At 30.1% G+C, this 26,665-nt stretch overlaps 1 protein-coding gene across 20 annotated transcripts in view; it reads right to left on the bottom strand.

Annotated features, from left to right (window-relative positions):
• LOC118191434 (uncharacterized) overlaps window positions 1–26,665 on the bottom strand; it is a 587,182-nt gene that overhangs the window by 87,476 nt on the left and 473,041 nt on the right. For 18 of the 20 annotated variants that reach the window (XM_085821953.1, XM_085821952.1, XM_085821944.1 and 15 more), the window contains 7 exons: window positions 23,801–24,007; window positions 17,087–17,215; window positions 13,760–13,860; window positions 13,109–13,196; window positions 8,209–9,375; window positions 4,826–4,888; window positions 346–465 (listed from right to left, as the gene is read on the bottom strand). In XM_085821953.1, the coding sequence (XP_085678079.1) occupies window positions 346–465; window positions 4,826–4,888; window positions 8,209–9,375; window positions 13,109–13,196; window positions 13,760–13,860; window positions 17,087–17,215; window positions 23,801–24,007 (1,875 nt within the window). The remainder of the gene's footprint in view (window positions 1–345; window positions 466–4,825; window positions 4,889–8,208; window positions 9,376–13,108; window positions 13,197–13,759; window positions 13,861–17,086; window positions 17,216–23,800; window positions 24,008–26,665) is intronic. The other 2 variants (XM_085821947.1, XM_085821948.1) reach the window with 1 other exon arrangement.

Genomic DNA, 26,665 nt, shown 5'->3' with positions numbered 1-26,665 from the left:
TTTCAACTAATAATAGTAAATTGAGAGAGTCTGTTAACTGAAATTTGATCTTGACCTGGAGCAATTAGATTATTTCCAGATATCTGATTTAGTTTGGAATTTACTTGCAGTCTGCTTAGATAAGTCGCATTGCAAATTCTGTAAGCTTTGGGCAGTTCTGATTCAGAGCTGTTATTTACTTTATGTTGCTGTATGGGAGAAAAACCTATTATGATGTTGAAAATAAATTTTAGTTGTTATTTTTTAATTCTGCATTGTAAATTATTATTTTTTTGTTCAGCCATGGTTATATTATTAAGTTTAGACAAACTCAAATAAGAATTTCAAGCTAAGGAGCAGACTTACCAACACCCTCCATAGGTCTAATCTCAACTTCACTAGGTAATCTAACATAAGCATCTTTTACTTCAGTGGTTGCTGTAGCAGCAGCAGGCACATCTTTCACCTTTTCAATATCTCCATATACTATTACAATAATTATGATAATAATAAATTACTAGCAATTTGAAAAAACATATTTGAAACATCTAATTTAATCATAGTTGCAAAAATTGTAGCAATAAAAACAATGTAACTGAACCTATTCAGAAACAAACTGAGCCCAGCATTTAAACTACACATTAAAAAATGAATAAAGCGGATTTCAAGCACTTGTGAAATCCTTTATACGTGTATATTTCACATAGAAAATGAAACAAAAATATAAATCTCTTGAGTTTTAAAAATAGTACTTAATGTATATGTTACTGAGAAAGACTGAGATTTGAAGAATGTCAACATTCACATAGTCGCTTGGTGCAAGTGCAAAATATTTGGCAAATATCCTTATTTCTGACTTACACCGGCAAATGTCGACATTCACCATGCACTAACGGTGAATGTTGAATATGTCGGAGATTTGCATTTTGTTCTCTGTATTTTAGGCCTGTCTTCCTGAGAGGAGTTACCAATCCCTGGTGAGAAGAGCTGTCCATAACTTTATAGAGGCGTTTTCACTGCGTGACGTGTAGCTTTTGATTCGAGATATTATTTGATACAAGAAGGGCTACTCGATATTATTTGACTTCTTAATAATGACAGCAGTCGTGCTTGGATAAATGTTAAGCATTTAGTTTTAAATTTAGTCAATAAAGAATTTTTTTTTTTTACTTTTGCATTTATACCATATATGTCAAAATATGAAAAATCTTAAGTAGCAGCACATGCAAATAAACTTTTGAACTTAAACAATACATTCTAAATAAGAAAAGAAAATAATACAAAAAAAAAAAAAAAAACTTAACTATGTGATTTAAATATTATTTATTGCAACAACATAAACTTTTATGACATTTTGAATTGTGCAAGAATCCCTTGCTTTTACAACTGCATTTAGTTGTGGAACACTTCCTTTTGCAGAGACAGCGTGTATAGCCTTGCCCTCTACTTCTCGAATTAGATGCTGCTGCTTCTCTCAGCGACATTACTTGAGAAGAAATTTCATCTATGGAAACTAACTTTTCTTTACAAATTACGAACTGATTATGGGTATAGAGCTGCTTGAAGGTGCCATTTTCATTTGCTAGTTTATAAAAGCTGGAGTCTTATTCCAAAAACAACTGCCAACAGATTCTGGCCATTTGTACGACCACGGTTGACATCAGAGACTTGTATTCGTATGGTATCATTAATCTGAGCAGGAGAAAAACTTTTTTGAGGTTCGTAACATTTTTGTCGCTTGCAGTAAAAGATTCTCTTTCACGGACGATCTTTTTATAGAAATTAACTCGTGTTGTTCAGTTCAGGCTTGATACAAAGACGTGGTAGATTGCAGGTCCTCCTAAATATTTTTCTTTGGAATATGGTTTTTGGTATGGCCACTGCTCACATTTTCTTCAAAAGTATTACAGTTTCTTCAAGCTGTTCATCGGTTTCAAAAGTATTAGCAGTTTCTTAAGAGTTGTTCTTTGGTTTCAATATTTGCAATTTGTTTGCCAGGCAAAAAAGACGATGCTATGCCTCTTCTTGGTTTAATGCCAAACATAGCTTCATAAGGAGTAACCAATCCGGTGAGGAGAGATGTGTTTGAAAGCTATGTTTGAAAAATAAAAACAATTGTCTTCTCGTTTACTTACAATTCATGCATTTAACTTTTCAAGGAAACGTTCGCGATTCACTGCAGTATCCATTCAACATAAATTAGGGTATTGGATTAAAAAAAAAAAATAAATAAGAAAACTTTGCGCATACCATCATAGCATAAGACTGACAAACAGTGTTCCAGAGTATAACAAATACATGCTGCATAATTTCAATTGCAGCAGAGCAAAGGAATGGCGACAGACAAGTCGCCTCTCTTGAACTCGACTTCTCTTTTCGACCTCCACCCCAGTATATGTGTGATTGTCGACATACACCAGTGCTGGTCCAAATGTACAAGACTATAACCAAATATTTGGTGTTTCACTGATGTATCTAGTATGTGTTGACGTTCAGTGGTGAATGTCAACATTCTCCAATTTCGGTCTTTCACAGTAACATATATACCAGGAGTGGCCAAGTTTCATGTCAGTTGGAATTCAGGAAAGTTTGAAAGCCACAACTAGATATTCCAGAGCCACAAGTTCATATTTATATATCATTTTAAAAGTAATGAAATAGGTTTCAAATGTAAAGAAATGTCTGATTCTAAACAATCCTTCAATGAGAGTTTGCCTTCAGCATGAGAATCAAAGACAATGCAGTTTTTTGGTGCCTTTATTTCCTCTAATTACAATTTAATGCATTCTCAATTTTTAAATATTCAGATTCTTCCATGATACCTTCTTGTAAAAATTGTTCTATCACAGCTTTTTAATGTTCATCAAACTTTGGATTTCTTTAAATCTGCATCAAAATGGCTTAAAATAATTTTTTCCTTACATCAAAATTATACCATGGTTCCCAATGTGACTATCATTAGATTTTCCATAAATTCCCAAAGCTTCCAAATCCAATAAATTTCTCATGAATTCAGATGCCTATCAGATTCAGATCTTTTAAATTATTTTTGACTTATACCAAAATATGGATGACATTAAATGGTTCTGATGCATTTTCTGTTCCACTCGCATTCCACCCCAATTTAGTTTCTACCATTATTAATGATTCAGAAATTCAGCAGATCCTTCCTGTAAAGCATCAAACAGTAGTCATCCATCCATTCATAAAGCATACATACATAAGCAAATCTAACTTTTAAAGATTTTCTTTACAAAATTGTTTAATAGAATCAATGCAATATTTTTTGTTGTTCTTGTTGTTTTCTTATTGAATAGTATTATAAAGTTTCTCAACTAACAAGAAATAAAATAAAATAATTACATTTGGACACTGATCAATTTAGGTTTACTACAAATTTTGTAAAAAGGAATGACATAAATTAATCATTCTTTTGGACACTGAGTAATTTTAGTTTACCATATTCCATACATATGTTTTATTTACATAAACAATAGCAATAATATGGCCACCACCCCTGGAATATACAATAGATAAGACTTCTCCCCAAAAAAGATATGAATTAAAATAAATTCATTAGATGAAACATGCCAAAGAAAAATTCTAATGTACATACATAAAACTGTAAATAATTTTTTTTTCTTTGAAATATTACACAAAAAAGACCTGAGCCAATAGTTTATTTCAAATAAGGCATGGTTAATTTTGAATAAGTCAATTGTCATGGGTTTGCCCTTAAAAAGAGCTCTTTTGAAGAAACTAGAGGTCCAATAGTCTACAGGTGAAATATCACAGTACCCTTCAGGAATACACTGAAAAGGTATATATGCAATATCTATATCAGTTTTAATTTTTCAAGGAATGCAGTGGTACTTTTCTAAGTATGACTTGCAGGTCTTGATGAATTTTCACTCTTTGAAAGTCATTGGAACAAAGAAATGGAATTTCTTTTAGATAAAGCCATGCCTCATCAAAGATCACTATATATTTTAATATCATGCATTTCATAACGTTTTTGAATTCTGGAATAGGAATACTCCTCTTCGGAAAGCACAAAAGCACACTCTTCAACCCACAACTTGTTTACCCCTCAGATTTTGGAGGAAGAATAAATTTAATAGCAACAAACGATATTATATAATAAGCTACTGCCAGACATTTTTATTCCAAAATATTTGCCTTTTTTTTAAAAATTATTTACCAAAATCTTTCTAAAAATATGTAAACGCCCTCTGCCTTTAGTCACATGATATGGTTTTGATACAATATAAAATTATAACACTAAATTTTTATTGCTATAGTTACATGATGCTCAATTACAAGAAACATTCAGACACAAATAAATATCCTATTTTTAAGAAAAACCTGACCACAAGTCTTAAGCTACTGCCAGAAATTTTAATTTAAAAATATTTGCCTTTTTTTTTTTAAATTCTTTACCGAAATCTTTCTAAAAATACGTAAACGCCCTCTGCCTTTAGTCACATGATATGGTTTTGATACAATATAAAATTATAACACTAAATTTTTATTGCTATAATTACATGATGCTCAATTACAACAAACATTCAGACACAATTTCCTATTTTTAAGAAAAACCTGACCACAAGTCTTAAGCATCATCAAACTTTTAATTAACTAATTTAAGAAAAAGTATTTTTTTAATTAAACTAAGACAAATGTTATTATCTTTATTTTTCACTAAAGAATGGCTGTGGACTATGGAATGAATAAATAAAATACAATTTGTGTGATGCAACAGCTTTTACACATAACCCTTTCAATACTAACTACATTTGCAAATTCATTCCACGCTGATAAAATATTTAAACATTCAAAGTTATACCTTTATCTATTTCATCAGCAGGAGAAGGTGGTGGAGTTTTTGAAGGTCTGCGTATTTTGGAATCTGGTAAAGAAAATAAATGATAATCAGTTATCTTTTCTTCGATGTTTATTCACTACTATGAAATCCATATGAATTTAATCTTATGTATCTTGTAAGTTACAATTCCCTGTTTTTTGTAATTTACTCTTTGAATTAATACCTTTCTTCACTACTATTATTTCAAAGAATAAAATTATAGCAAACACACAAATATTAAAATTTGTTAACATCATCACAATTAAAATTAGTTAACATCATCATCACAATTAAAATTAGTTAACACCAACAAATCAACACAATTTGTCAACTTCAGGCCACAGTCAATTATGACATTTAAAGAATACAATAACTTAAAATGACTTTTATTTCCTAGTTTCTCACTAATATGACTGCTTACTAACTGCATTTGCTTATATAAAAACAATCATTATAATTTAAATAATCATGCAATGTGGTCATCACAAACAGATCTTTGCATCTACAGCTTGCATCTGCACCCATCAATAAAAATTTCATTCAGAAAATGTTCAAATTGAAACAGAAAAACGGCAATGCAAAATTTAAAATTACAGAAAAAAGCAGCTTTAATTTGGCTTCTTTTTTGTGTAATTTTAAGATGTAAGCAACATGATGTTAGCTATAACAATGGTCTCAAACTCAGTTTGCAAGTGGGCCAAATGCATGATCTAAAAGTAAGCTAATAAGCCGCAATTTGGGGGGGGGAGGGAATTTTTTTTTTCTTTTTTTTTTTCTTTTTTTTTTTTTTTTTTTGGCTCGTTAACAAAATATAATATGTTAATTAAACTAATTTTTTAACATATTTGTCAAAACAAACAATTCCAATTTATACTAATTTTCTGCCTGAAATCTAAAAGCTGGCACCTGCAAGAAATTTCTTTCAATCGCAATTTGCAGTATTGACTGCTAAATAAAATTTTAGATTGGCATGTACAGTTAAAAGTCATTAATTCGGACACCCATAATCCGGACCTCAAAGCTACACACTTTCTAAGCATGTGTTGCGTTGACGCATACGCATAAGACCTTTACGACTGCGAATACGCGTGTGCAAAATACGTTTACGAATGTGCGTTTAATGTATAACGGACGGCATAAGCTAAGCTAAAATTATCTAATTCAGTTAATGTTGCAGATTGCGTTGTTCCTTAATCTTTGAATTAGATTTGGCTTATTATTTTTTGCAGACTGTTAGAGCAATTTTATAAAAGTAAGATTGAACTTTCGATTATGTCAAATAGAATTTTTGATATATATTTACTAATATGTAAAGGATCTACAAAGCGAAAGTACGTTTCGAAGTTCATTAAACAAAAAGTGGAATTGCTGCAAAAAATGGATAAAGGCATATCCTCCTTCGTTTCTCTAACCATTCCGAAATCTGTTTATCAATTTCACGCTGCTCTGCGGCGGGGAGGAAACGCGCAATGAATTGGAAGTTAATCTATCAGCACTATCCTTATCTTCAGGGCAGATGTTTTTATTTTATTTGGCGTATAATTCCTTACTAAATGCAGTATTTCATCTCGATGTACTCCGTCTTTGATATGATTTAAATCAAATTCCTCGTCATTATAATTCACTTCCGATAAAGAAGAAAGTGACACAGAGGTTATTGAAAACGAAACAACTTACATTGAAAGAAATGTTTAATAAAGTAAACAAATAAATATTAAGCTTTTTTTTTTTGTAAATTTTGATACCCTTTAGATCATAATTGTTCTTTATTTCATAAATTACAGTTTCATATTTTTAATTTTATAATTTCTGCATGCCATCTTACCAGATTTAAACTGATGATCTATAATCCGGAAAAATCGATTATCCGGAATCGCCGAAGTCCCGAGGAGTCCGGATTAACGACTTTTGACTGTATTCAAATAATTGTAATATGTTGAAGTAACCACTAAATAACTTATTTAAGCTAGACAGAAATATAAAAAAAATTCCCAAGAGGGACAAAAATTGAGAATAAATAATGACAACATAATCTATTTTCTTTATTTATTATTCTATGATTCATGTAGAAAAAATACATATTTGCACTAAGTATGTAAATAATTATAAACTTCTTTGTTTTTTCCTACACTTTTCAGCTACAACACCTCATGGCATTTCAATTTTCATGAAGTTTGTAATATTGGAAGAAAATTGCTGAAAAATATCTTCATCACAAATTGTAGATATTAGCTGTTTGGTTCTTCTTGTAGACTATGTAAAAGAAGTGTTCACATGTAAATGTACTTCCAAACAAAATGAATATTCTTATTGCAAAAACCCGTAACTGGGGATATTTATGTTTTGACAAGTAGTAATAAAAGTTAATCTTTGTATCTTCAAATCTTTGAAAAAGATTTATATCACAATGCAAATCAATTAGCTCTATTTCTACATTTTTAAGAGCATTGATCATGATTTCTTTTATTATTATTATTGAAAATGTAAAATTGGACTCTAAACCTTAAAAATCTCACACTTTTTCTTCAAATTATTGTCATAATAATATTAACTAATTTAAGAGAAATATATTCACAGGCCACATGCTGCCAGTTTGAGACCACTGAACTACAAAACATAGAAGTCTTGAAACAATTAGTTGTATGTGGTGCTTGTGAAATTGCTCAAAGTCACAGTCTATAATAAAGGCCTGTCATTAAGTTTTTAATGCAAGAAGACATCACAAGCTCTGAAATTTTGACCAGGATTATCAGACAATGTGAAGAACAATGGGTATCACATACAGGTGAACATGTTGCTGCATCTTCATTTTAGTCAAGATTTAGATTTCACTTCTCCACACTATCATCACAGCACATCAATAATGGATAAACACCTAATTATGCACCTTCTTTGAAGAAGGAATAAGCCAATTTTCAGAACACTGGAAAAGACGCACTGCAATGCAGGAGTTAGTTTAAATAATGATATATTTTACAACTATATAATAATTTTATTTTTCAGTCATTCTATATCTAATCATATTTAAATGTTTTAATAATATTGCACAATAATTTATACTACAGAATTTCCTGCACTCAAAAATTCTCAAAAGATCTACAGATCAATAACAGTTATTACTTATAATAAGCTACAAATTTAATTAATTATTTCCCACAAATTTAAAGTGAATACAAAATACTTAAATTATTAAAGCAGGCACAAAATAATAATAACAAAAGCTAATATATGCTGTGCTAGATTCTATTCATATTTTATGAAATCTAAAAAGTCACATTAGCTGAATAAAGAAAAGAAGCACTAAAACAAACAGAATATAATGATTAAAATTAAAAGTAAAACAAAATAAAAAATATATAATGTACCTTCAGCAGAAGAATTTTCTGTGTTTTTATCAGCATAATCTAAACTTTGTGAACTATTTTCTGTTACAACTATTCTCTCATCTGACTGTAAAATAGTCACTTCTGTAGGTACAGGATTGACAGCAGTTGATTCAGGTATGCTATGGGAAAGTGTTGGTATATTACTTGGCATTTTTTCATGTGCTTGTAGTTCTTTAAATGAAGAATTTCTTTCAGAGTCATCATATGTATTTTCTAAAACAGTATCATAAGTGGCATTAATAGTTTGTTCTGAATGTAATATGGAATATGGATGCAGATTAGTGTTTTGAAGCAAAACTTCTTTGTCAAAGGAATCACAGCTTGGTGTTTGTTTATGGTCTAAATTACACTTATCTGAAACTATCTCAGATGGCAATGAGTTCTCATGTCTGATATTATCAGTTATTAAATTGTTAGAATCATTGATATCTTTATCCAAACTACAATAACCAAGATCATTAATTTCAGATGCCTTCTCATTATCTAAAGCATCTTTTTCACTAGGATTGATCAAGGGTTTACCATTTGTAGATATTTCTTTTGCGATAGGCTTGTCATATTCTGATACATTCATATTAGCATTAAGATATGCATTTGAATTTTCTATGTCATCACCATCACCAATGATATTACTAAGATTTACATTGGGATCCATAATCCCATTCTTTTTATTTTGTTGCAACTCTAATGCTGATTCTTTGTTAAAAGAATTAATGGATACAGATTCATCAAGAACAAATGGTGAAGACTTAATATCAGATGATTCCTGCATGCTATATACAATACTGTGATAAGTCTCTGGAACTTTATCAGGAGGCCAGAATTCATGTAATTTTTTACTACCTTGTTCAGTTTTTAAGATGTAATTATCAGATCCATTCACAACATTTTCAAGTTCTTTGTTATATGCAGTATTATTTATTTTATTTTCAAATGTTTGAATAGACTGAGTTTCTAGGCTCACATGTATATTATCATTTGTATCAACTGGATCACTCTGCATATTTAAGTTATTAACCTGTAAAGCTGATGGACAAGAAGATTCACACGGTTCAGCTGATGAACTAATGTATGCAAATTTCTCAGCAGAAATAGTACTGTCATTCACAGAAGATTGTTTACCTACTATGTCTGTTTGGCATGCATCTTTGAATAAATAAAATAAAATAATTAATAAGATCATAAAATGAATGGTTTATTAAATAAAATAAAATTATGCAAAATAAATAAAAATAAATAATCAAGTAAGAAAAATATAAACTAAAAAAAATTTTTTTTAATGCTCAGATTTAAACAAAATGGTACAATATTAACAATATGATTGCACAAGGCACAAAAAATTTAAGAAAAATATACAAAATAACAGATATGACTGGTATCATCAGTTTAGTTGCATAAAATAAAAAAGATGCAAGAAAATGGGGGGGGGGGAACCACAGTGTAAAGCTTAAATTTAGAAAATGTGAAAACATTATTGTATGGAAGAAGTTTCCAATCAATATAATATACACATGTAATGATATATATTATATATATATATACATACATATGTAAACATACACATCCTGTACGCTAAAATCCTTACACAGGCTCTAACTTCATAACCATTAGTTATAGACATGTATTGTTTAATACAAAAGTGTTTTAAATGAGGCAAACATTTTTAAAAAATCAATTTTGTAAAACTATGTAATCTAACATTTTATATGCTCCATTAGTACATATCCTTATATTTAGGAAAATGTTATACACATTAAAATAAATAAAACACAAAATGGTTGACCAAAATATTTTATTTTAAAATTTGTGATTTTTGACATCTGCAATTTGACATTTTCAAATTGCATTGAGAAGTTGGTTACAAATTAATTAAAATAATTTGAGGTTGATTTTCTCCCCTTAAATAACATTCAATGATATTCTTTGGAGACTTACTAGTTCTCTAATTTATCATTTTGCTATACTTGGAATGTCAAGAGAATTTTTACACAAGTAATTTATAAATTTCCAAATGCTAAAAATATGTTGTTGGTATTCTCAGGCAATTTTAAACATAATAATCACACAAAAAAGTTCTTAAACTAAAAACATTTTTATTTTTAATTAATGAAAATAATGTTGCTAACTGGTCATGTGCTAATACTGAAACTTTCCAATGTTTTCTAGAACACATGTTCTCCAAGAATCAGAGAATAAGATCTGGTTTGAAAAAAATTATATTGATCAATACCTTTCTCTGCACAGAAATGCTTGTTACTTAATCTATTACAACATAAATATGTTCTCTTAACTGGTGTTTTCTTTTTAATTACATATAAATGCAAACATTTCACTCTTCAATTTGTTTATGGCCCTGAATATGATCTGCTACTTTCATATCAAATTTGCAGTACCCAAAGTATCTGATCTGTATGTGATTTTTTTAATAATCGGTACAAATTTCTCTGATTATAAGAACATATCAAATTTTAGGCTTTGTAATTTTTACAAAACTTTTAACTATTAAAATGCCAAATACAAATATTTGTATCCTTTCAAAGTTTTGTGATAGGAAGTATAAGTCTATGACCAATGGTTGCAAAAATAACCAGCAGGTAAGTTTCGTGGACACACACACATATATATAATTAAAGAAAAGAGAACAAACTAAAAAAGGGGATATATATATATATATATATGTGTGCGTGTGTTGAACTTTTTGGAGCCACAGCTCCTGGTAACTTTTAGGCGAGCTTACTACAATTTCTAATTTACTTATTTTGCAGCATATTGCGCAAAATGTTTTCTAAACCAAATTGGTCATACAGTATTGTACTAACTACCTTGCTTGTTTTATATATATATATATATATATATACATATATATATATAACAATATATATATACCACTTTATATATATATATATATAAAGCAGGAAGACTCAACCCAGTGGGGGGGATGTCACAGCGGTACTTACGTATTATCGCAACCAGGTTGGCGCGATTTGTAAGTTTGAGTAAAAAAGTATAAATAGAAAGAAAATGTACATTTTTTAATTACAGATAATTTTTAATACAGTTTTTTATATTATTTTGTTTTAAAATATAAAATAGCAATTAAACCCTTCGGTTTCGAATTTGAATAAGTTGTAGAATTATTCCTTTGCCGCCTATTTGCTTTCTTTCTTTTTCATCCATTTCAAGGGCACATAGTATCTCCCGCATGTAATTATTCCAATCTATAACAATTTTGTCAGCAATTCCCATCTCTTCTGCACAAAATTTAATTGAGGTTAACTCTTTACACCAACAATAAATGAAGCACACCGCTGTCACAAATGAAATTCTGCTACCTTCAAACCAATTTCCGGTTCTCACACCCAAATGTTGATTGCACTCTTCGACGTTACATTTCCAGAAGATTTGCTTTCCAAAATACAGTTTCATTTTATGAGAATTTTTACAAGTACGTTCGTTCGGTATAATTCCTTATCCCTGCAACAATTTAACAGCATCTTTTTCACTCACAGGCAGATCCCAAATACCCATAGTTAAAGTATTTCAGGGCATTTAATCTAACCAGTAAGAAAAATAATTTCTTTACGAAAAACTAAGTATAAGACGTAGGGTTGCCGTAAGTAGGTTCGCCAAATTTGGCGATTTATGCGAATTTTGGCCTGGTTGCGTTAATACGTAAGTACCGTCACAGCTTTGAGGGGCAATGCAGTCAGTTTTTATTTAGCTGTTTAGTTTTAGTTTATGAATATAAAATACTACTTGTATTCAACTTTGATATTTATCAACACTTTCTATACTTTTTGTTGCTTAATTTATAAAACACATTAAAAAATGAATGTAAATAAATGTATATATATTTCTTTCAGTTCTTTTCAGTTTTGGAAAGGAAGGGCAGAATGATCTAGAAATGATGCAAGGGGGTGTGCACTGGGAAAAACAGGTTGAGAATTACTGATATATATATATATATATATATATATACAGAGAGAGAGGAGACTACCCTTCAAGCATAGCTTAATAAACACTCAAGTTCTAGAGCATATGTAATTGTCCAAGTTGCTCATAAGTTCTCATGAATCCCTCTGAAATGCTGTTAAAGCAAAACACTTATAAGTCTCGTGACCAATATTCAGCCAGAATTGCTGACAATGCTGTAATATGAACACAACTTGCAACTCTTTTTACGCATGTCTTGGCATATCCAAACTGTCATTTTTGGTAGAAAGAGCACAACAACAACAATAAAAATACATGGTAAACAACACATGCTATTATGGACATGTTTTCAAATAATCTTGTCATTCAGTTTTCTAATTTTATTTGATTAGCAAAAATTATTTCCAATCACTATGCTCCACAGCCTTGGGTTTTATAACACTGCACAATAAAAGCGCAGAATTGGGATAACTGTATATTATGAAAAACTGACAAAGGTTCTTGAACAATCATTTACTAAAAATAAGCTAAAATAAGAAACACAATCTATAAAATTTTTCTCTGCACATCATAAGAACAGTACACTTAAAATAAAGTAAATTTTTAATCTAAAATATTTAAGAATGCAAATGAAAAAAAAAAAAAAAATCACTTTGTTTGACGTATGCTTTAAAGCACCTGGCTAAGTAATTTTAAATTGGGTATGTATATTATATAAGTTCCATAATTACCAATTACAGTTTCTAAATAAATTTTTAAATAGAAATATTTGTTGACACTTAAATATCTCTATATTATTTTAATATCAAAGCAATAGTCTCTATTGCATCAACTGCATTTCCAGTATATTATTCAAGCTATGCAGAAAGCTAGCATAAAAATTATAACATTTGTTAAGGCATTAAAAAAAGTACTTTTCAATTTTAATTTTAAAAAGCAACATTACCTTTTTCATCTGTAAGAGCTTGAGATAACTGATCTCTCTCAAACAATGATCCTGTTTCACTACTTGTCTCAGCAGCAGATTCTGCTTCCTAGTAAATGGGGGGGGGAGTTTGTTAATTAAGCACAGTAAACAGACATTTATTTACAGATTATGATAAAGTAATTATATGTTGAAGGTTACTTTCAGCTATCCAAGAATATAAATTCTTGGGAAATATACTTGTATAATAACTCATTTAACTCCAGAAGATAATGATATATTACTAAAGTAAGAAAAGCAATTTTCAAATCAGAATGATATATTACTAAAGTAAGAAAAGCAATTTTCAAATCAGATAAGATGTGTAATCTAGAAATCCGAAGCCTTCAACACATTGGCGGCCTAAGTAAGACCGCTAAGCACTAAAAGTTCATCCCCCGTTCATTTGTAGAGGGTGACTGAAGAAGGCTTTTCTAATGCATAATGCACAATTTTTCTCATGAAAAAAGCTGATTCATTTAAAATTTTTTTGATGTTGGTATCTCTCCTTTAAGGTTTTTTTATCATATTGTATAAATGGTTACCTATTTATTCAAGTTGTATCTCCATGATTTTTTACAAATGATGTAAGAAAAGTGAAATACATTTGGATATGAAACAATAATGACATACTTTCATTATATCCTGTTCATCATAGGATATGTCCAAAGATGCTCCTCGTCTCATAGATGCTTCTCGAGATGACCCTAATTCTTCTTTGAAGACATCAAAACCTAAGCAATGTTAATGTGAGAACATTCTGTTACATAATTTTTCAAGGCAAAAGGGATAAAATGGTCAAAATTATTTTGAAATAAATTATAAAAAACTTCTCTTTTTATGTTATTAGCCTATACCTTCTCTACATACTAAACAGTATTTGTAACATTTTACTTTACATAATATTTTACATTTAATTTAAAAACATAAAAAGTATGTTAATTCATTTGTTTATTATAATTTAGATATACAGTCAAAAGTCCCTAATTCGGACACCCATAATCCGGAATGATCTATAATCCGGACCTCAAAGCTAAAAACTTTCTGCGCATAGGCGTTTACGCGTGCGCGTAAGACCTTTATGACTGCGCATATGCATGTGCGCAAGCGCAGAATACATTTTCGCGTGTGTGTTTTATGTGTAACGGATGGTATAAGCTAAAATTATCTAATTATCTATTTCAGTTAATGTTAATGATTGCATTGCTCCTTAATCTTCAAGTTGGATCCAGCTTATTATTTTTTGCAGACTGTAACAGCAATTTTATAAAAGTAAACTTGAACTTTCGATTATGTCAAATAGAATTTCCGATGCTGGAGCTCCCAAAGGATCTACAAAACGAAAGTATGTTTTGATGTCCATCAAACAATAAGTGGAATTGCTGCAAAAAATGGATAAAGACACAAAGAAGGTGACAGAGAGGTTAGTGAAAATGAAAAAATTTCGATTGACAAGTTAGTCGGTATTCTCGGCACAGCAATTATGGGACTTGAACAGCGGAACTTTGTAACTGAACAAGAAATTATGTCTGTTTATAGAATTAAAGAGAAATTATTATCACATAAAACGAAGCAACTTAAACAACTTACATTGAAAGAAATGTTTAATAAAGTAAACAAATAAATATTAAGCTTTTTTTTTTTTTGTAAATTTTGATACCCTTTAGATCATAATTGTTCTTTATTTCATAAATTACGGTTTAATATTTTTAATTTTAGAATTTCTGCATGCCATCTTATGAGATTTAAACTGATGATCTATAATCCGGAAAAATCGATAATCTGGAATCGCCGAAGTCCCGACGAGTCTGGATTAACGACTTTTGACTGTACTAATATTAATAATCTTTCATATAAACATTTATAATATTTTGAAGATACTTACATGTAAGGAGCACTGGAAAGAAATGTTGTATTTTTAATCAAATTAAAACAATTTTATAATATATATGTTACGGTGAAAGACCGAAATCTGGAGAATGTCGACTTTCACTGGCGAATGTCAACATTCACATAGTCTCTTGGTGTATGTCCGAAATATTTTCCAAATACTTTTATTTCTGACTTACACTGGTCAATGTCGACATTCACCATGTACTAATGGGGAATGTTGAACATATAACAATATTATATTTTCTTCTCCATAATTCAGAAGCAAATAATAACATGCATAAAAGCGAAGGTGTTCTGATCAGTAGCGATAATTACTTACTTTTAATTTAATTTCGTTTTCAAAGTTTGAAATTTTGTTATTCATGATTTAATTCAAGTCCCCGTAAAACATTTTTAATAATTTTCATTCAAGTTATTTTAAAACACAATTTTCGGAATTAAACTTCCTACATATGAGTTCACTCTTTTTTGATACTTTTACTAAATTTATATTAGGAGCTAATATAATCAATATTTTTTAGTAAATATATATATACTGAGTGAATGATGAAATCACCCTCTTTATCAGAGAGTTTTTTTCCAGCTAATCAGCAAATTTTTAATTCTTGAGGTGTAGGTTTTTGATCAAATAAACTGGAAATTCCATTTTTGATTTCTTACCCATTTCAAAACTTCTTTCCACACAAGAGATGTTGTAACAATCTAAATTAATGATAGTTAAGGAATATGATGTCAGGCTAATAAGGTGAGTGAGGTAATACCTTCCATCCTAATTTTTTGATTTTATCCAGAGTCTTTTTTTACAGAGCATAGTCTTGACTTGTCATGTTGTAGAATGGTGCTGTTAAAAGTTTTTCTTTTAAAAAGGGCTAGATGCTTTTCAGACAAAGTTTGGCTTACTTTAACTGTCTGCAGTTATGGTTTGACATGCCCCTAGGTTTTTCACTGACAGGCACCGCCACCTTTCTACGGTGTACGGCCTGGATTTGGGATAATTAGTGGAATTTGGCTGAGAAAGAGACATTGTCTTTTAGACTTGGGATTAGCATAAAGGATCTATTTCTCATTTCCATTCATCACTTCATCAAGGAAAGCTTCTGTATTATGCCCTTTCAACAATAAATTACTGGTGATTGAATTATTAGCTTTGTTCTCTTCTGGCAAAGTATTTGCAACCCAAACATCTTCTCTGTCAACATTAACAGTCAGTTTCAAAAGTTCTTGAATAGTCAGAAAAGGTGTGTCAAGCTTGTTTAATAACTCTCTGACTGTTAGACAAGGTTCTACTTTCATTTCTGCTGATAAAACATCATTATCAAGAGACACTGGTCTTCCTGAATGATGCATATCATAAAGTTCAGAATTACCTGACCTGAACCTCACAAACCACTTCTGGTGTTTACATATATGTAATGGTGTTAGATAAATATTACAAATACTTTTCTAACTTTTGTGGTATTACTACCTTACTTGATTCAACAATGATTGTAGCACAGTTCCTGTGCTTTGTTTTAGAAATTTATTTAATTTCTTGGAAGGTAAAGGCACTCTATCTTCTTCACTATCATTGGTTTTATTGTCCGTTGGTGCTATAAGATCATCCCGTTCTTCATTCATCATTTCTTGATTAATTATATGATCTTCCTTTCTTCCATACCTGCAAATTCTCCCCCAGCAATTGATTTTGCATTTGTACAATTTCTTTCTCTTCACTTTCAGTTAACAAAAATCCTTTAAAATTGTTGGTAATTTCTGGCCAGGGCAGATGCCAGCAAGAATTAAATTTTGATGAATGATTGTTGAATCACATATGAATAAAATTCTAGCATTGGGCAAATCAAATTGAAATAATTAAGATAATGTGATGAACAAACACCACAAATCTGCCCTCAATAAGGGTTTACTATATATGAAATAAAACTACCAAACAGCATTCAAGGTTCTAGCAAAACTTATTTTGATATATGTATTTTCTTTGACCACATAAATGTTAAAAAAATGAATTACAAAAGTCTTTTTTATCAAGAATTATTAAAAATATTGCAGTATGAAATATTTTTAATTTACCTGATTGATCAAGATGAACTTTAGCAACTGCTTTCTCAACATCATCAGTTACCAGTTCCACATTGAACATACAGTTCTTTATGATATCTTCTCTATTAATTTTTCGTAAGCCTTTTTCAAGTTCATTGCCTGTTTTAAGAAAACACACACAGGAACATAAGTAATCAAATACTGTATGTAATATACGAAATTCCTTGAAATTTTACTTAGGTATACTATTTTATACCTCCCAAACTTTCTATTAGTTTTTTAGCTTTTAATGTATCAAACAGATAATGTGAAAAATTATTACTTTAATGATATTGAAACATAATAATGTTTCCAAAATAATATATGATAAACATAATTCAAAGATAAGTGATTGCAAAAAATACATACAATTTTAATGCATATACATAAACTATAATACTACAAAGATTTTATGAAATACACCTGCTTTCATAATGTATGTGTAACAGCTTAAAGCACAGCTATGATTTGAAATATTTTCAAGTTTATGATATTACAAATTTATGAACATATATTTTAAAAATTTGGTTCACTACTAGAGAATCAAATAAGCAGTTGCTAAAGATAAAATGTGTTGTTTGAAAATTGACAAAAAATTCAGACATTCAAAAAAATATTAAAGTATAAAATCATGAACAAGATTTTTAATGTACTTAAAGCAGGTGGTTTCAACAGTCATATCAATAAATATGTATTACTTTGTTCAGAATTTCTGATTCACTAGTTATGTATGTTGTAACGATTTCAAAACTCCTTTGTGAGTGTGTGTGTGTGTATTTAGTTTCTTATATAACTGTGTACTGCATTAAGTGGCAACACTGTTTTAATCTTTTATGTGCTAATAGTTGAAACATTTATGTTTCTATGATTTAACTTATATTAAATAAACAAAAGACTTTTAAGGAGCTTAATTCATTATGAGTTTCAGCATCAGTGTCTGGGACAGGACATTTTAAATCATTTTATGATGAATGAAGGTGAGAAAGAATTAGCGGTAGATAAATTATAAAATGGAACAAACTCGTTTCAGCATTCACTTACAAATAATAGTGCATGTAAAGAATTTGATGCTTTATTTCTATGCCAAACATGGGTAAGAATTTAAGTATCTTATACAATAAAGTTGTTGATTAAGCAGAAATATTATTTAAAGTAGATACTGATCTATCATCATTCAATGATTATAAAATAGAATTTGATACTGCTGAAATATACAGGGGTAAACTCACTGAGATCAAAACTAACTATGCTAACTTCATCAAACTAATGATATCCATATTTTCTAATACATATATGTATGGACACCAATGATATTTTCACTTTACCTAAATTAGATTTAATGGAATTTGATTTGTTTCAATGAAAGAGTTGCATCCTAGAGAAAACTTTCCCACAGTCATAATAGATAAGCATACATGAGAAAAATATAAATTTGACTCTACAATGAATGACTACTAATGACTTTACAGTGGCGCCCGAACCAAAAGGTGATGGATGATGATTCTTCACCACCAGGATTTGGTGACTGGGTCCCCTAATCCCTAGATGCTCTTTTTAAAAGGAGGAATATATGAGGTATTCCCCCTCCTTTCAGCATGCCTTCATGGTGTAATGGTAGCACACTTGGTGCCTATTCAAGAGGTCCAGGTTCGAGTCCCGCCAAGGGCATAGCACATTTTTCACATCTTCTGCTTTCAAAAAGTACTATTGACTCTACACTATAACAAAAAGGAAAGTGCTGTCTGTGATAAACAGCATTTATGATCCCATTGATTTTACATCTGCAGCATTATTATTAATTAAATTCTTCTAAGCTTGGCATGACAAAAGAGAGTGCTATGAAGCACTGCTTTTATAAATTCAGTTTTGTTATAAGAAATGGATAAAAAATACAAATCTAGCTGAGCAAATGCATGATTTTTTTAAAATGATATGAAGGGAACACAAGGCAGCTAGTTTGCATATATTTACTGAGATCTCATCTTATGCTCATGCCTGTAGTACATTTTTACATTGTGAAGATGATACTCATATATCAGTTCAGTTACTCTCATGTAATGCCTACATAAAAACTAACAATTCCAAGACCGGAACTTTTAGCAGCTACAATTGGTGCAAGGAAAAGAAAAAATTTAAGCTTTCCAGTTGTTACTGAAGATATATAACTGAACAGACTCAAATGCTGTTTTATTAACTGAACAGATTCACTGGATTGTGAGTAAAAAAAATCTTGGAGTATGTTTGTCAGTAATCGAGTGAAAGAAATATATAAATTAAAAGCTGGAGAATTCAATTCAGCAGACTTGCTACCATGTTCTTGTGGCTGGCTTGAACTTTTGCAGAGTCAGTAGTGGGACCAAACTGGTTATGAGAATCTAGAGAAAACTGGCCATGAGTAAATATTGCTCTTTCTGATGAAGCGCTATTACAGCGATGGAAAACAGTTGTTGCTAATACAAATATTGATACAAAAAAAAAAAAAAAAAGTACAGGAAAAAATTTTTCTCTTTTTTTTTTCCAGAACATTATAAACCTTTGAATGACAGGAATTTGCCATAATTCAAAAAGAGGATCTTCTAAATTTGCAGGTGAACTTACTGGCCAAGAGTTGGAAATGGCAGAAAAAGCTATTACATGAATTATTCTGTTTGAATAGTCATGTAAATGTCAAGAAAAATACACAAAATCAATTCAATGTTTTAAAAATGATGGTATTTAAAGGTAAAAAGTAGATTAATACTAGGGGATGATTCTGACAACTTCCAATTAACAACAGTACTTTCAGATCATCCTATTGTTTGGCTAATGATTGTCATTTCCATAAAACAATGAAATGGAGGTGCTCAAGTAATTTTAAATTATTTATGAGAATGCTTTGGATTCGTTGAGGTTGCAGGGTAGTCCAAGAAGTTATTAACCCCTTAACTGCCGCAGAAAACATACAAGATTCATTTCCCAGTGCCATGGTTTTTCACACAGGCGCACGTAGTTATGCGATGTATTAGGGGGAAAATAAGTGCAAGTTTTACTTTCTAAAAACTGTTTACTTTCACAAAATAAAGAATAAAAGAAAAAAATGAATGCACAAAATTTAATGTTTTGAGTAAAAATATAATAAAAAGATGTAAGTATAGTAAAAATGATGTTTTTATAATAAAAAAGATCCCTAAAATAGAGTTTCGATCAATCCATTTTTAGATCAGTAAAGTGTAATAGTATCAGGTTTCAGTGTTATACCTTGTGAAATCAGTATGTCTAAAGAAACACATATTTTTTCTGAACTTGTTGAATGCCATTATTTTGTTCTTGATTTTTCGTTTGCAAGGTGTTGGTTCATATACTCGTCTACAAAACAGTTAGTTTCAGTAACAATATGAAGCCCAAGCAGTTCATCAAAAAATAATTCAAAAAAGATAAATGGGTTTGAAACACCCATTATATCTCTTTATTCCTAGAACCTACTACAAAAAGTAAACAAAAACAGAGGCACAGAATTTTAAAAAAAATACGTTTTACTCAAACAACACCAGCCAATACCGCGTAGTCATTACTTTCACAGCAAACATCCCCCTCTCCAACTCCCCCCTCTTTGAAATAGTATCCTCCTTTGCATACCTTGTCAAGGTCATTGTAGTGTTGCATTCCAAAGCTTCGCGAATAATTTTACGGGTAGCAGCACAAAGCAAATGATAGTATTTTGGAAGGGTGTATATATACACTTGTGGCAGTTAAGGGGTTAACAAAGGTACAATCTGTAAAAGAAATTTGACTATGCCTGTAATACAAGAGATTGCTCCATTACCATGTGGACAGCATTAAATGAGTTGCATCATTTGAAGTAAAGGGAGTTTATCTCCAACAACTTTATCTGGCCCTGTTTATCTCCAACAAAGAATTAAAGTATGGATTGTGTTATTTTCACGTGCAGTTTACAGAGTAATCTACTCGGAATTGGCTACAAATTTGTCCATGGAGCCTTTTATTTAAGCCTTTTGAAGATTTTTTGCCAGATGAGGAAGAAGTTTGACAATTATACTGATAATGGTAGTAACTTCATTGAGATATCAAAGGCTCTTCATTCTTTTGATTGGGATCAGATACAAATTAAATGTGCATTACAATAGACAAAGAGGAAACTTAGTACTCCCGATGTGCCATGGTATGGAGGATGGAGAGGATGATTCATAGCGTTGGCAAATACATCTTCACATTTCCCCATTTATTATGTGAGTGAGAGTATAAATATAATCTTGTAGTTTTAATTAAGTTTCACTTGCTTTAGGGGCAACAGATTGAATTATCTTTTTCTATTAGTTCAAAAATTTTGTTTCATTTACAGATAAGAGTTGTGTGATTAAAGGGTATCAAGAGCAAGAAAATGTTATTTTTATAGTAATTTTTGAGATGCATCTGAAAGAAACTTTACTAGAAAAATATTAAACTTGTTTATTGAATAATATGATTTTATGAAGTTTTAGAAATATTATATATTCATCTGAGGAGAGGTAAATGATTCTCATTTGTGATTGTCTTCAAATAAATGTTTGAATTTTATGAATGGATTATTTCTTCTGATTTGATGTATTTATACTGACACCAGACACATAGTGTTAAGCCATTTTAAAAGAAATGTTTGGGAAAGGCTTTAGTAATTTACGAAAAACTTCATATCTTACAATGTTAATATGCTACAAATAGAAGATATTTAGCATGTCTTTCAGATGATCCCAATGAACTGACAGCTATAACAAAAATATATTTTATTCAGGACATAAAGCAGAATATTATGACTAATTTGGACATAATTGACTCAAAGCATCTCTTGAAACATGCTTGTTACTTGCATTTTATAAGAAATAATCTACGACAGCAATTCCAGCAAGAATATCCGAGTGAAATTCTTCACAACCCTGAAGCATGTTTACGGAGATTAAAAAACTGCTCCTGGTGAAATAGTAATTATTGGTTGCAACAACACAAAAGGTCTGATCTGGTCACTGGGATGTGTTACTGAGCTATTTCCGGGAAGAGATGCATGGTTAAACTACTTGTTGCTGGCAAGTGCATCATTAGACCACTGTAATATCTTTATCCTCTTGAATTAAGTTTTAATGAGTAACTTGATACTGGCATATAATTACAATCATGTCTATAACTATATGTATTACTTATATAAGTAAATTTATTAATTCATCAAGAAAAAACATTGTCTGAAAGTATAAGACTTCACGTTGAACGTGTTTAAGAGCCTAAGGAGCCTTATTAGGAATCTAGGTTTTACTATTTACTATAGCCAACGCTCATAATTATGAGATTTGCAAAGTAAAAATGTATATAAGAGTGCAAAACAGCACTGTTTTGAAGGCATGCAACCCACAACTTCATAGAAATTTAACAAAGCGACCATTTGAATTCAGCTGCATTCTTTTTTTTTTTTTTTTTTTCACACGACAAGGATAATTCCTACACAATTTTGTTTCAGTTTGATTCTGTAGTTGAAGGAATTCATGATCTAGAAATAATTTTTAGCCCAAAGGTTGTTAGCTAAGAAGGGCTACTAATTTCATTTTGGCATTTTGCATCAAAAACTTTAAATGTCTGTTTAACTTTTCATATTGGTGCCACCAAAAGCTACTACCCTGTATTATATTTAAAGAAATTAAATAATGAAGAATCTGCATAAATGTATGTATGTTTCTTGCATTGTGATAAAACAACGGTACCTAGAGCTATCCAATTTTGAATAACGTAATCCTCCACCGAATATGGTCATCCCGAATACCTAATTAACATGATATTTAATAAATAAAGGTAACACACAAAATGTTAAAAAAAAAGACCCTTTGGGTGAAATGTAAAAAATACTTTTTTTTTCTAACTTGTGGTAAGTTCTACCTTTTTTTAATACCGAGATATATTTCACTGGACAATGCTAAGGATATTACCAAAGCAAGGATTGTTTCATGTTCAGAAACAGCCAGATTTGTACTCAAAGCACAGTTGATAAGGACATAATAATTGTTCTTCCTAAGAGACTTGACAAACTCCTTTCTCTCTCTCTCTCTCTTTTTTTTTTTTTTTTAATGTTTTATCTGCTGTAAGGATTTAAAATCTTATTTCTTATTGTATTATATTACAATATAATAACATATACTATATATTACAATACAAAAGGTGGGATTATGTAACCATTTCAAAACTACTTGTTTTCCTGTATTTAGTTTCTTGCATTACTCTGTTTGTATCGCATTAAGTGGCCACATTGTTTGAATCTTTTACATATTGATGGTTTAAAAAGTTAAGATTTACTTAAATTTATGAAATACATTTCTAAACACTGATGATAATTTCTTTATGAGTTTCAATAGGTTACATAACTTTTATGTGATCCAATATGATGTAAAAAATGTATATATGTTTCCTTATAGACAGTATAAATAAGCCTCTGATACATCCTCATTGTGTAAAGTTAACCGCCTAACTGCTATTTTCAGGTTTAAATCCCATTTAAGAAATGGAGATTTATTTAAATATATTGCCTTTGTAGAACAGAAGTGTTCAGTAAAGTTTTCTGAAGAGGTTGAAAGCAGGGAAAAAGACTCCAGTAAATCAATTTTGAAATGCCAGAAATTTAATAAAACTACCATTTATCAATAAGCTAAATATTTTTATGAGTTAGGTGTAGAAAATAAAATTTATATTTACCAGTGGCTTTTGATCCTGACTTTTGTAGCCACAACCTTAACATCATGAGAGCTTGTTCAGATTGATCATATGTTATCTCAGCTTTTATTTGTTCAATATCATTTTCTGTGACATCAAGTTGTTGAGCCAACTTCAACCAGTCTTTGTCAAGTTCTCGTGCTATATCTGACAGTCGTAAGTCAGCACGATGAATAAGCTCAGGTTTACCTAAGATAATGAGATATATAAAAAGATCATCAACACTGTCTAAGTAACTTAACACAAAAATGATAATGGTAGGAAATTTTAAAACCATTATTACTTATTGTGTAACTTTTATTATAAACCTTTTGTCATAAACTATAGAGTAAACTTGTACAAAAAAATTATATTAGTTTTTAATCTTTTTTCCAGCTCTAAACCAACACCACTAAATTGTTAAACATTTAAAAAATATTTTAGATTATAATTGTTTTTATGGCATTTTTCAAAACAATTCAAAGAATACTCTGAATTTACAATTGGTTCATCAAAAAGTTCCAGATTTGTTTCTTTTTTAATGTTTTTTCTAGTCTTTTATTTATCTACAGCCCAATCTACTTTACTCTATTGCATAAAATTTCCCTCTCAAAAGGTTTACAGCAAAATGTCTTAGGGATGAAATCTGTAGTACCTGAATTTAATTTTAGTGCCTTCTTTACGAATGAAATATATGAAATGAAATCAATCAAGAAAACATAGTTTTTATTTTTATTTTTATTTTTATTTTTTTTTTTATTTATTTATTTTTTTTTTCAACTTCCAAATAAAAATTAGCTTATTAAGCTAACTAGCAGCATTTTACATTTTATGAAAACTCTCAAGACTGAAGTGGGGAAAGCTGAATAAGAAAAAACATTCATCTATCTAACACTTTATATACTGTTCCTAGCAGAGCATTAATTCTAAGTGGTCAAATATTTATTATATTACATTTTACTTACCTAAACAAAAGAAATTCTATGTCATTAAATGAAATTCTATCAACCATGAAAGTCAAAATAGATATTGCCAAACATGTACCAATCATTCTGACAAAAGTTTTAAACAAAAGGTTGTTCTTTAATTATTAGATAACTTTTGGATGCAATGGTTACAAATTAAGGATTTTAATCAATGGTTACAAGTTAAGGATATAGCATATTAAAAACTTCAATTGCTTATCATAAGTTTTCAAACTATGTTGTCATTTTTAATCTGTTTTCAAATAAAGTGACATATTGTTTCCATTAATGCATGGTTTCATTGATGCTAGGATCGCATAATTTTAAAAATACTTAACTGCATATTATTACATGGAAGGAAAGTCACAAAGTTAACCTATTTTTCCAAGATGCAATGGAAAATTGAAAAATAGTTAACTTACATTATTCTTTATAAAGGTTAAATAGGCTTTTCTAGAATAATCAGGTTTACATTATGCCAAGGCAAAGATCTTATCATTGTATTGTTATGTCACACTTATGCATTGTTGGTGCTGAATCATACTATTTGGTAATAGTTTTTGTTTGTCAAAAATGGTTGGTATTAAACATACTGGTGAAAGTAGTTCTTGCAATAGACAGGTTCAGTGCCCATCTTGAGCTTTGGAATCTCTCATTGTCCCTTTTTCTTTTCGATGAGAAATGTCCAACTCAAAGGATGAAGTCTTGGAACAATACAATGGATATGTTACCAGTAAAGTAATGAAATTCGACATTCTATAGAATGACAAACCGGAAAAGTATAAAATACACTTCCTATTCAAAACTACTTACCAGAAGTTAATAAATGACATAAAAAGGTCAAAATGACTAAGAAGGAACCACGGTACTACTGACTGCTGAATCTCTAGGTTGTGATGTTTGTGGAAAATAAAAGTACATTCATTTATCCTGTTCAAGCAAGCATCAGTACTATGCAGTATTGCATCACGGACGCTGAGTTATTTTCTGTATTTCATGAAAACTCATTTGAGTACTGCACACGAAGGACATGACAGAATGCCGAAAAAACTTTCAACCAATTACAAAAACGTTACATGTAATGATATTGAACTGTAACAACCATTTTTGTGAGCCCTGTCAGAAAAAACAAAAAGGTATTTAAAAGGGCACTGATGTGAGACTTATGATTGTTTCTGAATTTAACTTCTGTTGTCAGGTGGATCTTACTGATTCCCAATCTCAGCCAGATAGAAAATACAAATTTATTACGCTGTATCAAGATCACCTCACTATCTTTTATTTTTTTTTACATATTTCGAAGAACAGTTTTTTAATGGCACTCTTTCATTAATTTTTCAAAACAACATTTGTATTTTAGAGGAATGAATGTCTTTTAAATAATAGCCTTATCAAAACATTTTTTTCATACTTTGCCCAAATAGCATCTGTTATCTATAGAATGCCTAGGTATTATATACAATGCCTATGTAAAGTATGTAATAATTCTCTTGTTTCATACTTTGCATAAAATCATCTGGCATTATATACAATGCCTAGGCAATCTATAGAATGCTAGTGTTTCATACTTTATCGATAACAAATACAATGATGGGGAAAGAGTTAATCAATATGTTCTGAGAGACAGCTATGTAATTGTATTCACATTTTAGATCAGTGTGGTCCAACCTTTATACATCCAAGGGCCAATCAGATGTTAGTATAGGAGACTGAGGGCCAGAGACATTAAAGGAAGAAAATGAATAACATACAAATCACTAGTTTAATATATCACTTTATTGTACAGTCTAGAAATCAATGTGATGATTTTCACTGCTGTTTTGATACAAGTTTATCAATGTCCACTGTAATTTCAGTAAGACAAAGTCTCAGGGTCAATTCCAGTGAAGCACTTTCAATGCGA

The sequence above is a fragment of the Stegodyphus dumicola genome, chromosome 8, assembly GCF_044657685.1.
Source record: "Stegodyphus dumicola isolate Sdum_Otavi_A_Nest chromosome 8, ASM4465768v1".
In the NCBI taxonomy this organism is placed as follows: Eukaryota; Metazoa; Arthropoda; class Arachnida; order Araneae; family Eresidae; genus Stegodyphus; species Stegodyphus dumicola.
This window is presented reverse-complemented; position numbering and strand designations above follow the sequence as displayed.